Source organism: Crocuta crocuta, unplaced genomic scaffold (genome assembly GCF_008692635.1).
Source record: "Crocuta crocuta isolate KB4526 unplaced genomic scaffold, BGI_CrCroc_1.0 scaffold556, whole genome shotgun sequence".
Classification (NCBI taxonomy): domain Eukaryota; kingdom Metazoa; phylum Chordata; class Mammalia; order Carnivora; family Hyaenidae; genus Crocuta; species Crocuta crocuta.
Window position 1 is genome coordinate 6,485,544 of NW_027527436.1, and position 12,409 is coordinate 6,497,952.

The 12,409-nt window shown below is 40.2% G+C and overlaps 1 protein-coding gene across 1 annotated transcript in view; it reads left to right on the forward strand.

Moving 5' to 3' along the window:
* The first annotated feature begins 457 nt into the window (after nucleotides 1-457).
* The window catches only part of MARK1 (microtubule affinity regulating kinase 1), a 67,767-nt gene continuing 55,815 nt past the window's right edge, over nucleotides 458-12,409 (forward strand). The window contains exons 1-3 of the mRNA XM_077759821.1: nucleotides 458-508; nucleotides 1,113-1,313; nucleotides 2,498-2,551. Of these exons, the coding sequence (XP_077615947.1) occupies nucleotides 458-508; nucleotides 1,113-1,313; nucleotides 2,498-2,551 (306 nt within the window). The remainder of the gene's footprint in view (nucleotides 509-1,112; nucleotides 1,314-2,497; nucleotides 2,552-12,409) is intronic.

Sequence of the window (12,409 nt, forward strand, 5' to 3'; positions counted from 1 at the left end):
TGATTTGTGCTACTCATCTTCAGCTATTTTAAAGAAGCTTGTTGGAGAAAGATGTTACGTTTATTAATGTGTGAGTCTGCATTTTCACAAAAACTGCTAGAAATGTGTGTATTTCAGGATGCAGACAAAACCGAACGAGAACAATCGGAAGTGATGAACCAGGTCACTGGGCAGCTTGACCTGAGCTCCACGTGCTGAGCCTGTACTTAGACCAGCTCTTCAGTGCGGTTGCAGGCTAGTGTGACACTGTGGGACCAACTGATGTCCTTGCCTCAAGAGTAGCACTGAGGAGGGCACAGGGGACGTTAGGTCACGGACCCATGCAGGGCCAACGCTCTTGGTCGGGCACGGTGAGCTGAGAGAGGAGGTTGGGAAGGAATTGACTAGAAGTATACCTGAGGCAGGCAGCTGCTTGGTCAGCTGACCCAACTATATGCCAGCAAATCAAAGAGTGGACATGGCCAGTAGCCGGGCCAATTTGGAGAAACAGATCTGTACTCAGGAAGTCGTTTGTCTTGGCAGTAAAGACATTCTGCCCCCGTAATGACGTGGCCCTGGGCTGTGTTGTCATCCATCCTAGAGGGATAGCACCCTTAGAGGAGTGATGGTCGGCGTGGCTTTTGTCTGTCTCTGTATTTTTTAATCAAAAGCTTATACCTAAAGTTATGCAGAACATTTCATTTTAAATAGTTCTGTTCCCTCTGGCAAAACTAGCTAAAGTCAAGTAAAAATTATAAATAGAACTCTTTCACCTTAAAATCGCATAATGCGATGCATTTTTGTTGAAGTTGAATTACTAATGAAAATTATTTGTAGTCTTTTTAACTGTCCTTTTCAAAAACATAACTTCAGGGGCGCCTGGGTGGCTCAGTCGGTTAAGCGTCCAACTTCGGCTTAGGTCATGATCTCACGACTTGTGGGTTCAAGCCCTGCATCAGGCTCTGTGACAGCTCAGAGCCTGGAGCTGGCTTTGGATTCTGTGTCTCCCTCTCTCTCTGACCCTCCCCTGCTCGTGCTGTCTTCTCTCTCTCTCAGAAATAAATAAAAACATCAAAAAATTTTTAAAAAACATAACTTCATTAACAATGGCATCTTTTTAACCTTTCTCGTAGCATACATCTGTCGATGGATACACCGAGCCACACATCCAGCCCACCAAATCAAGTAGCCGACAGAACATCCCTCGGTGTAGAAACTCCATTACGTCCGCAGAAGAACAGCCGCATATTGGAAATTATCGTTTACAGAAAACAATAGGGAAGGGAAATTTTGCCAAAGTGAAATTGGCAAGACATGTTCTAACGGGTAGAGAGGTAAGTTTTAATGATGCTTTTTAATATTTACTTGGACCTCTCCGGAGTCTTAAAAGCCTCCCTATAGCTGATGCTGGGAATAAATGACAGTTGAAATATGGTCAATGCTGGGGTATGTGTGAATGCGACATCCATGGACAGAGCTTATTATGACACAAAAAGTTGGCCTCTGTGTGTTTAGAAAAGACTCATCCCTTCATGTGGCATCTCTTGTAAGTCAGATGTAACTACAGATGAGCTTTTCTCAGACTTCTGTCTTCACCATACAGTTTCTATAAATAGCTCCGACTACTGCCGTTATTTGACCCCAGGAACAGGGCCGGGGAAGGTCTCATTAGTCATCGCCTCAGGTAAACTGGGTATAAATGTGTATCAGGTCACCCACTAATTTTTATCTGTTTAGAGCCCACATTGCACAAATGATTTTTTTGTCAGGTAATAAGAGGATTGGGTTTCTAAAATCCCATGTGTTTTAAATTATGTGTATGTATATAGCAAAAATTTATGTATTTTTTATTATTGCTAATATTTAATATTTTTTTATTTTGTTATTACTAATATATAATAACTTACATAGTAAAGACTTAAAAACCATATCACTTAATGTTTCCCTGATCCAGTTAGGACATTGTGAAGATCTCAGTCATAATTTGTTTTTAATAAGTTTTTCTTTCTCTCTGTTCATAATGTCACTGCCGCTTCTGCTTAATTTTAGTCCCCTACCAGGAGCTGCTCAGACCCAGGCTCCATCAGGCAGAGCCCTCAAGGACATTCAAATCCATTTGCTTAGTTTGCTGCTATAAGTGAGCTTGGGCTTTCTATTTCTCTTACCATGTTATTCACGTGATGCCTAACCTGCCGAAAGCTCATCAGCCGCTCCCCTCTGATGATAACAACTTATTAAAATCATAAGAGATTACAGATGGTTTTTACTTTAAAAGGGGAGGCTTGGAAAAAATAAAAAAGGTGTAAACTGACTGACTTAGAAGATGTGTTAAAGGCTTAAGTCAATGGGATACACGGTAAGGCTGCCAAGTTATCACAACTTCACCATCTAGTTATGTGAACTCCAAATATAACTATTACATCTAGTTGGGAATGAAACAAAAGATCTCTTCTTTATAAGCATTTATCCATCAAAATATGTATTCTCAAACACAGTTTAATGATTCTCTTTTTTTTAGGTCGCTGTGAAAATAATAGACAAAACTCAGCTAAATCCTACCAGTCTACAAAAGGTATTTAATTATTTTAATAGTGAGTGATTAGAATGTGAGTTTATTAACGTATGATCTGTAAAGTGTTAACCTAAATTTCCTATTAGGTAAGATACTACATCAGTATAGGAAAAAAAAAGACTCGATGTAAAACATTGTATTTAATAACATTTCAATTATATTTATCAAGTGTTTGCTGGAGAAGTATCTGCATCTCAGATGTGTGCACCATATAGAGGAGTTTACGTCCTCTAATTCAGTAGAATCGAACTTTGTAACAAATGTTTTGAAGCGCTCAGGATTCTGCTTTGTTAGACGTGTATTTATAGTTACAATGTCCATAGGTGGGGTTCCTTTTATTGCTCTACTTGCTTTGCTTTCTTCTTCTGGAAGAACCAGCCTCTCAGCTAACTCAGAGTGAAAAATACGAACATTTCTTCCAAGAGCGCAAAAAAAGAAAAAGGCAAGGGGAGGAGAAAAAGTAGTTAGGGTGGAAATTGCCCTTGTCAACCTGGAAAAGCTGTTTCAGGTTGCTTCATTACTTATGTGGGAAAAATCTCACATACTCATTTTAGTACTTTAAGAACGAAGCAAATCCTTTAACAGTTATGCCGTCTATGTTGTTTGGATACAGTGAGATAGTAAAATACCTTGTAATTTTTATTAGAATGTCATGGCATCAGGATCACATATGTAAATGTGACAGATAACTTTTGAGTTCCTCAAACAGAAACGTTAGTGTAAGAACTTTTTAGTATGGTGTGTATAGCTATTCCTGCTGTGATTCTAACATTTAAATAAAAATTTTAAGTCTGTGGTAGTAAGACTTTCTGCTTGGCTCCATGCCAGGTAACTCAGTGTATTTTATATTTGTACTTTTACTCGGAGATCTGTGTTTGTACTGCTTACTGAGACGCCTTTTAAGTTTAATTATCAAAGTGACTTTTCATAGCATTGCTATTTCTGATCAGGGAGAACAAAAAGATTTGCTGCATTCTTTTTCCTCTGTGACTGTGAGATGGTATAGCTTATGCGTGTCTTTGGAGAGAAACTTCTGGCACCAGTTTTAGCTAATCGTGATGCAGTTGTATGAGTTACATAAAGGAACCCTCCCTGGGCAGATGAATTATCCAAAGATTCCCTTTTTTCCCGGGCTGGGGCTGGAGTGGGGCAGATTTTGCCACCCTTCTTTCTGGGAATCTATGTACAAAGTGCTTACTTGTGCCCCGCAGCCCTGCCCGTCACCCATCTGGCTCTCCCACTTCTCCTGGGTTAATCTCTGAGCGACTCTGGTAAACTGAGTGATTTTAAGTGACATTTAGAGATAGTTAAGGCCTTTTTTGGTAGCTGGATGCACAGTAATATGACCCTCACTCCGTCTTTCCCAAAGGGGCCCAGAGAAGGGTGTAGAGCCACAGCCATCCTTGTTGAAACATGCAGACATGACGCTGACTGTTGCTTTATTCATCTGAATAACTAAAAAATGTACTTGGTGACATGTAATTTCTGTTGTAAATTCTGCTCATCTTGCTGATGAAGTGTTTGCTTTTCCAAACAGGTGTATAAAGACTGATGACAATTTTGTTTTCTTGAATCTATGAAAATAGAATCCAAGGAAAGATTAACATTCACTAACTATAGACTTTACCCTGCGTATATGTCATTGTTTTTAAAATAATTTTCATTCATGTTCATAGATTTGCTCTCAGTTAAGAGTTTTGGAAAAAACAAAACAACCCAACATATCAAGGCTTGGTTAGAGCCCCTGCATTGTAGAATATTCAACACTTGGCCAGTAGTATCCCCCAGTCAGTCATATCTAAAAAAGAAATAATGGAATGAGAAGTAATCCATTTGTTCTCCTTAGCATTGACAGTCAGATCCTATAGGTAAAAAATAGCAAAATAAGTTCTCCACATAATAGATGTGCTCATTAAAAGGCAGATAATGGTAACACATGTGTTGGATATAAGAGTTCATTTTAATCTCATCTTTAGAAGTACTTGGTTATATCTTGTTCTGGACCTGATCTGAATTTAAGCTGATTCCCATCCTTTATATTCTCTTCTGTGTGTAACATATTTTTAGGAAATAATACTTTGCATTGCCAACGTCAGTGATAGACAAAGTAACCTAAATTTGATACCCCAACTGTTCAAAACTTCTAAAATACAAAATTCTCAAAAACAGTTTAGTCTTTGGAATCATTAAGGATCTTTGGCTTCAACATGGTTCACATAAGATGCTCATATTATTTGTATGACATATTTTGAATTAGTGGGATCCAATTTAATGGATTGTCATAGTTTAAAAATTAATTGAGTTCGATGCTGTATTTACCTCTTCCTCTTTGGACCATGAGTCTCCCTTCATATTTTAATTGTTGTTTTTGGGGTAGGGTTTATGAACTGTACTGGTGATTCCTGGGGATCTTTTTAAGCAGCCTGATAATGTTGGAGTAAAAGCAAAATAATGAAGCAGTTTTGTTCATAGTTCATGTACTTGAAATGTAAGATTAATTATCATTTTGTGAAATTCCACTAGGTTTTTAAACTAGGACATGTTAGTTTATACATGGATGAAAAAGTAAACTTTGTGTTAGCTTTCTCAGTTCATAGCCAACCAGGGCACAATTTATCTTCTATGTATTCTTTATTAATTTGCATTTTTCTATTGTTTTACTATGTTGCGTTATATTCCTGATTCACAGAAATGGCTCAGTGGTTCAGAATTGATTTGCTGAGTAGTAAAGCCTGTAATGAGAGTAGAAATAAGACTGCCATAACTCAGAATTATGTCCATAATAAAGAGGACCGTTGTGGTGCAGTGACATAAACTGTGAATCTCTGTGCGAGGACAGTGGTTTGTACAAGCAGGGAAAGTACAGACAATTCTCAGTAACGGATATCTGAAAATTAGACTTATGTAATGAATAATCCGCTTACTCCTAGTGTCCTGTCTATTATCTGTTGTGTAAAATGTCATCAAATGATGACCTAAGCCATTTAAACTTGAGTGAGTTTACAGATAAAGCCCACCAGCCCCTCTGGTAAGCTCGTTAAGTTTTCCAGAGCATCTGCAAAATAATTTTTATCACTGTCAACTCCAGGCAGAAAGGAGGACAGAACCACGGAAGCAATATTCAGAAGTAAATTTCTTTTAGCAACTTGTCAAGAAACCAAACTTGTAAAAGCAGTCGTAAAATTAGTGACGAGTGTTTTGATCAAGGAGGAAGCAGAAGCTCTTCGGCAGTATCCCTTAACAAACATCTCTGTGTGACACGCTGAAATGCCAGTTGCTGTCACGTAGGCATGCTGTACAGCATATTTCTCTTTATTGTTCTTTTCACTCGTGCAGATCATTTGAGGGAAAGTCTTAACCAATCCTTTTGTGGGTCAGTGAAAATCTCAGTGACCAGAGAAGAGTTACTAGGACTGATGGGGTTGTGGACTGCAAAAATTGTCTTAGAATTAGTAGTGATGAAGCACCAGGAGGGCCTTTTCTTGGAGAGTGTGTGTATGGGAGGGTGTGTGTAATTCTGCAAGGATTGATAGTGCCGTGTGGACAAATAAGATTAGACCTAACGTCCAGTCACTCATTATTTCATTCTCCATGAAATTAGTGGTTAGCCATGTACCTCTGATCTTGATTTGGCTTTGAAGGGAAGGCTGGAAACAAGTTATCATGAAATCATGGCTATTAAAAGATGTCTCATTGCTGTAGTGTGAAGAATTGGTGGGAAGCATATCTTTCACACTGAAATATGATAGATTTTGAGGGAAAAGGCATTTAAACAAGTTTCCCTTCAAAGGTGATACCAGTGTTAATATCTAGCTAAAATATCAGCAGTTTAAATGTTGAAGATAAGATAACCAAATTTTATGAAAAAACCAAACCGTTTCCAGTAGTCTACTGACTAAATATTTCACTTTTCTAAACCTCGTTGGCCCTCTTTAGCTATTAGAGGGCTCAGTGATGTATCATTGGACGTATTTAACACAAATGCTATGTCCAAATATGAAAGATACCTTCTAGAGCAAGCGTATCCAAAGAGTATATTAAGAATCCATTTGCTATTAGCCTTCACCTGGGAACTTTCAGTCTTCCAGCTTTTGAGTGTGATAAGATTAGCAGCCTAGACTGGAGTCTGTGTGTAATCTTCGGGGAGAAATATCTCTGTAGGGTAATCAGTCTGAATGTTGCTGACACATCATCTGATGCTGGTTCCTTTGTCCAATCAATCTGTGATTGTGACTTAGGACTTTTTAATTCAATAGAAAAAAAACCCTAGAAGTGGAAACTGTCTTCTGGTTCAAGCTCAGTGCAAATACATGTGTTCATTATCAATTCTTAATTTAACAAGAATTTATTGAAAGAAAATTGTATTTCTCCATATATTTTCCTTTCTTTTATTTATTTATTTATTTATTTGGCTTCTCCTTTTGTGTTTCCTTTACGTAGAGTCATTGTCTCTTTGTTGGCCTCAATGTTAGGACCCCACAAAGTTCTGTCGTCTTTTCTTTCTGCATTCCCCTCCTGGGCTGTCTCAACTATAGGCAAAGTCACAAATATATGCCTTCAACTCAGGCCTTTCCTAAATTTGCTCATAACCTTTCAAAGATAGCCCAAACTTATTATGTCCAACACTGAACTCCTGATCTCTGCCCCATCTCCTCAGTACCTCACCCCCTGGTGCTCTTCAAGCATCCTCTCTCAGTAAATGACAGCTGCCCCCAAGTTGTGCAAGCCAGAAGCCCCAGAACTGCCCTTCCTTATTCTCACCATCTAATCTGCCCATGGGTTGTGTGGATTTTATGTCTCACATAACTTTTGAGAATGTCTGCTTTTATCTTTTTCTATCACTACCACACTCTAGACAAAGCTACTCTTGTCTCCCTCTTGGACTACCCCAGTAGCCTTCCCACCATTCTTTTTTTTTTTTTTTTTAATGTTTTATTTATTTCTAGGAGACAGAGAGACAGCGTGAGCAGGGGAGGGTCAGAGAGAGAGGGGGTCACAGACTGAAACAGGCTCCAGGCTCTGAGCTGGCAGTCAGCCCAGAGCCCGACGCGGGGCTCGAACCCACGAACCGTGAGATCATGACCTAAGCGAAAGTCGGACGCTTAACCGACTAAGCCACCCAGGCACCCCATTTCCCACCATTCTTTATGCATCCACTTTGTATCGCTCTACACACGCATGTACACGCACACCCCCCCACACACGCACACACACGCATACCCAGTTTAAAAAGTCATCAGGGATACAGAATACCTCTCTGACTCTGCCATCCTTCATTTAAATTTTTGACGGCATTCCATTTTTGGTGGTCTGGAGATCAAATTCATTAACAATTTGTACAAGGCCCCACCTTCCCCTTCCGCCTCATGGCGCACTAGTTCCCCTCAGCGTCTCCCCCGCCCTGCCTCCTGTGCTTCGGGCTTCAGCACTTTATTCCATCTGCTCCGAGTCAGAGTCTCATCCTTCCAGCCACCAGCCTTTGCAGCTCTTTGCCTCACCCTCCACGTAAGGCTTCTCCCTTCACTTAATGAATCCTTTATTCATTCATTCCTCATGTTTCAGCCTTAGAGTCATTTCTTCAGGGAAACCTTTGCTGCCTCATCAACAGTGTTAAATCTCTCTGCCCTCCTTAAAATTAAGCACCCATAACAGGATTATTCATAAAGAATTGCTTTAGTTCTTATTTGTTTTAGTTTGGGTAATAGTTTTGTTTGTTTTCGGGGTTTGATGTGTGTATTCTACCTCTGACAATTTTTTAAAATATTTTATTTACTTCTGAGAGAGAGAGAGACAGTGTGAGCAGGGGAGGGTCAGAGAGAGAGGGAGACACAGAATCCGAAACAGGCTCCAGGCTCTGAGCTGGCAGTCAGCACAGAGCCCGACGCGGGGCTCCAGCCCACGAACTGGGAGATCATGACCTGAGCTGAAGTCAGACGCTTAAGTGACTGAGCCACCCCTACCTCTGACTCTTAACACCTCCAATTTGATTGCTTGGGCTTTATTGGCTGTAGAGCTTTCCATCTCTTTCTACATTCTCAAGAAACGACATAAGATTTACTGAAGAGTAGACGTGGAAGGATTTGCTCTTGGAAATGGAGGAGATGAAGAATCTGAATCACCCAAGAGGTTTAGACTAAACCATCTGGTTGTTCTATTTGTTTGTTTGTTTATAGTTTAGTTATTTTTGAGAGACAGAACAAGCAGCAAAGGGGCAGAGAGAGAATCCCAAGCAGGCTTCCACACTGTCAGCATGGAGCCCAACATGGGGCTCGTCCCGCAGACTGTGAGATCATGACCCGAGCTGAAATTAAACGCTTAACTGACTGAACCACCCAGGCTCCCTTAAATCATCTGGTTGTTTTTAAAAGTCATATTGTCATTGTTAGTCGAAGAGTCATACTCTTATTTTCTTCTAATTTGGGCAGTTTGTTGACATAGTAAACTGGTCTATTTATAATTTTTGGATAGGGACTTCAAAATGTCTTTCCTATTTAAAAAAAAGTTACTTATGCTATTTGTTAGACTAAACTATTTCATTTCTAGTATTTTTTAAGAAATAAAATAGTACAGCTACAGTTAAAACCTTATGTTTTATTTCTAGGTTCTATTGCTATATGTTCTTTCTACCTAGAAATAACTACTATTCTGAACTTGATCTTTCTTATTCCCATTCGAATTTAAAACATTTTTTCACATGTGTGTTTCCATGCAGAAAATACTACATGTTATTTTTTAAACTTATTATCCTTGTACCACTTGCTTTTTTCACATAACGTTGTCTTACAGTTTTAGTCATGTTAGGCTATGTAGTGTAGCTCATTTATTTTCACTACTGCTATTGTATGCTGTGGTATCAATATGCTACAGTTTAGCCATTTTCTTATTAGTAGATATACTACAGTTTGTGTATTTTTTGTTAGTTGATATGTAAATTGTTTCTGATGTTTTTGTGTTTCAGTTTTATTTTCTACTTAGCTAGCTTTTTGGTTTTGCTACAGAAGCAATGATGCAATGGTCATTATTGTGTATGTCTATTTGTGAAGGTGTAGAGAGGATGTTATCTGTCCAAGCAGAATTGCTAGGTTGAGGGTCATGCATATCCTCAACTTCACCAGAAGATGTCAAGTTGCTCCACATTTTTGCAAACATTTTATATTGTCAGATTTCTTCATTTTTGCCAACCTTATAGATGCATTATGATATCTCATTTTAATTTCCATCATTTGTAATTTAAACTGTTTTCAAATTTGATCTATTTTATGTTTAATATCTTCCCTCTAAAATTATTTGGTTTGTTATCTCAGTGCATTTACTTAACGTCAACTCGAGCTCAGACATGTATAAGACCATGGGAAGGACTCAAGCAATATAAAATTAGAACCAGTTTATAAGAAATTAGAATCTTACAATCTTGTCATCTGTCTAGATGAAACTTGGAAAGTGGCCCGGCCTGTCATTTAAAGAGCATTTCCTTCTCTTAATTTTGCAACAAACAATTGACTTACAAGTTGTCAAGGTTGGGAAGCAGTACTAACCAATGTTTTATTTTTTTAGTGAGATATCATCTAATATATATTCATTTAATTGTGTTCAGATCTCTTTTTGAACTACCATTTCATGGGAAGAACTTAGCCTAAATTGTTAAACTGCTGTTAGCAATAACTTTATAAAATACGTGGTGTGCCAATAACATGTCTGGAGGCTTAAAAAGGAGTGAAATGGGTGCACCTGGGTGGCTCTGTCAGTTAAGCGACTGACTTCGGCTCCGGTCATGGTCTCTCTCTTCATGGGTTCAAGCCCTACGTCGGGCGCTGTGCTGACAACTCGGGGCCTGGAGCCTGCTTTGGATTCTATGTCTCTCTGTCTGCCCCTCCCCTGCTGGCACTCTGTCTTTCTGTCTCAAAAATGAATAAAAACGGGGCACCTGAGTGGCTCAGTCGGTTAAGCGTCCAACTTCGGCTCAGGTCATGATCTCATGGTTCATGGGTTCGAGCCCCGCGTCAGGCTCTGTGCTGACAGCTAGCTCAGAGCCTGGAGCCTGTTTCAGTCTGTGTCTCCCTCTCTCTGACCCTCCCCTGCTCACGCTGTCTGTCTGTCTGTCTGTCTCTCTCTCTCTCTCAGAAGTAAATAAAACAGGGCACCTGGGTGGCTCAGTTGGTTAAGTAGCCAAGTTCAGCTCAGGTCATGACCTCACAGTTTGTGGGTTCGAGCCCCACATTGGGCTCTGCTGACAGCTCAGAGCCTGGAGCCTGCTTCAGATTCTGTCTCCCTCTTTCTCTGCCCCTCCTCCATTCATTCTCTCTCTCTCTCTCTCTCTCAAAAATAAACAAGCTTTTAATAAATTAAACATTAAAAAATGAATAAAAACATTAAAAAAATTTAAGAGTGAAATGATGATCCTAGAAATTTAAAAGCTAGAAGCTTAATCTATAGGATTCCGTTAATAGACGCATTTCATGTATGAAACCCCTCAGTGCTGGAAGCCTCTGAGCGAGTGTAAACGAGGGCCCAGCGTCTCCTGAACCTGAACGTCATTTGCAGGTGTCACCACGCCTCACAGTAACAGACCAGTAACCTGCTATCAAAGACAGAGAGAGGTTTCTAGAAAGATTACAGTGAAGGCAAGGAAGGGCCCCTGCCCCCCACCAAACCCAGATCAGAACAAAATGCTGGAAAGGCCAAGAAGGCTGTGTCAAAAGGCACAAGAATATCCAAATGTCACCACCTTCCTATGAGCCCAGTTCCCCAAGACTCATGAGCGCCTGGGAGATCTCTCCCAGTGGGAACAAGCTTGACCACTCGGCCTTTGTCAAGTTCCCCGTGGCCACGGGGTGGTTCTCCATCTGCCTCCAGACCGAGGGAGCAGTAAAGGAGCCCTGTGACGAGGGCACCTGAAGAGCGGGTCGGGCGGACGTAAGAGGATGTGCCCTTGACCGGCCCCCGACTAGGATACTTGGGGTGTAGATAGAACGAGGATTGTCTGAGCCGTGTCCACAGGGCTACTTCTAAATATAACCGATTTTTCCCACCATCAAGAAAAAAAAAATTGAGAGGAAGAGGCAGGAAGGAAGAGAACAGTTGAGAGAAGGAAAATGCTCATAATTGCGGCAAATACTGATTAACACTAATGGAGTTTGATCCTGACCTTAAGCCCTAACAAGAAGAACTGAATTGAAAAGTAAATCTCTCTTGTCTACTAACTTCAGCTACCTGGAACAATGCCAAGACCCAAGAAGGAAACAATAAAGGCCTCTGAGCGATTAGAATAGTTGTCACAAAGTCCAAACACTGAGGTCCCTCCCTGCCTTTTAGTTAGAGAAAACTCATCACAAGCCTTCCCTCAGCACTCATTTCTCTAAGTCAGCACAATTTTGAACAAACTCTAGCCTCATACTTCCAGCCTACAGCAAAGTTGAAACAGTAAGTTTGGAGGCCATTACTGAATTCAGAGCTTTCCTGCTAAGTTTGAGAATTCTAGAAACATCGTGATGTCACAGTTTGGAAGCAAGCAAGGAAAAATGAACAACAAATTAGAATCAGAAACTCAACTAGTAGTGTGGGATTGTTGAATATATTTGCGAATTTTGGTTTTCCTGACTTGTACCTGGACGAGTGATACATGCAATAGTTGACTTTTTTAAACAATAACTGTCTATGTCAAGGTAAACTCACCATGGTCTAAATTTTCAGCTCTCCTTCACCCCTCAGCCCTGTCCGCCTTTCTTAAGGAAGAGCAAGCACTGGTAAGATAGGCACCCTCACTGGTAAAGGGCTTCTCTGAGCTAAAAGATCCATATATGTGGCGCGTGCTCGCTCTCCCTCCCTCTCCCTCCCTCCCTCTCCCTCCCTCCCTCTCTT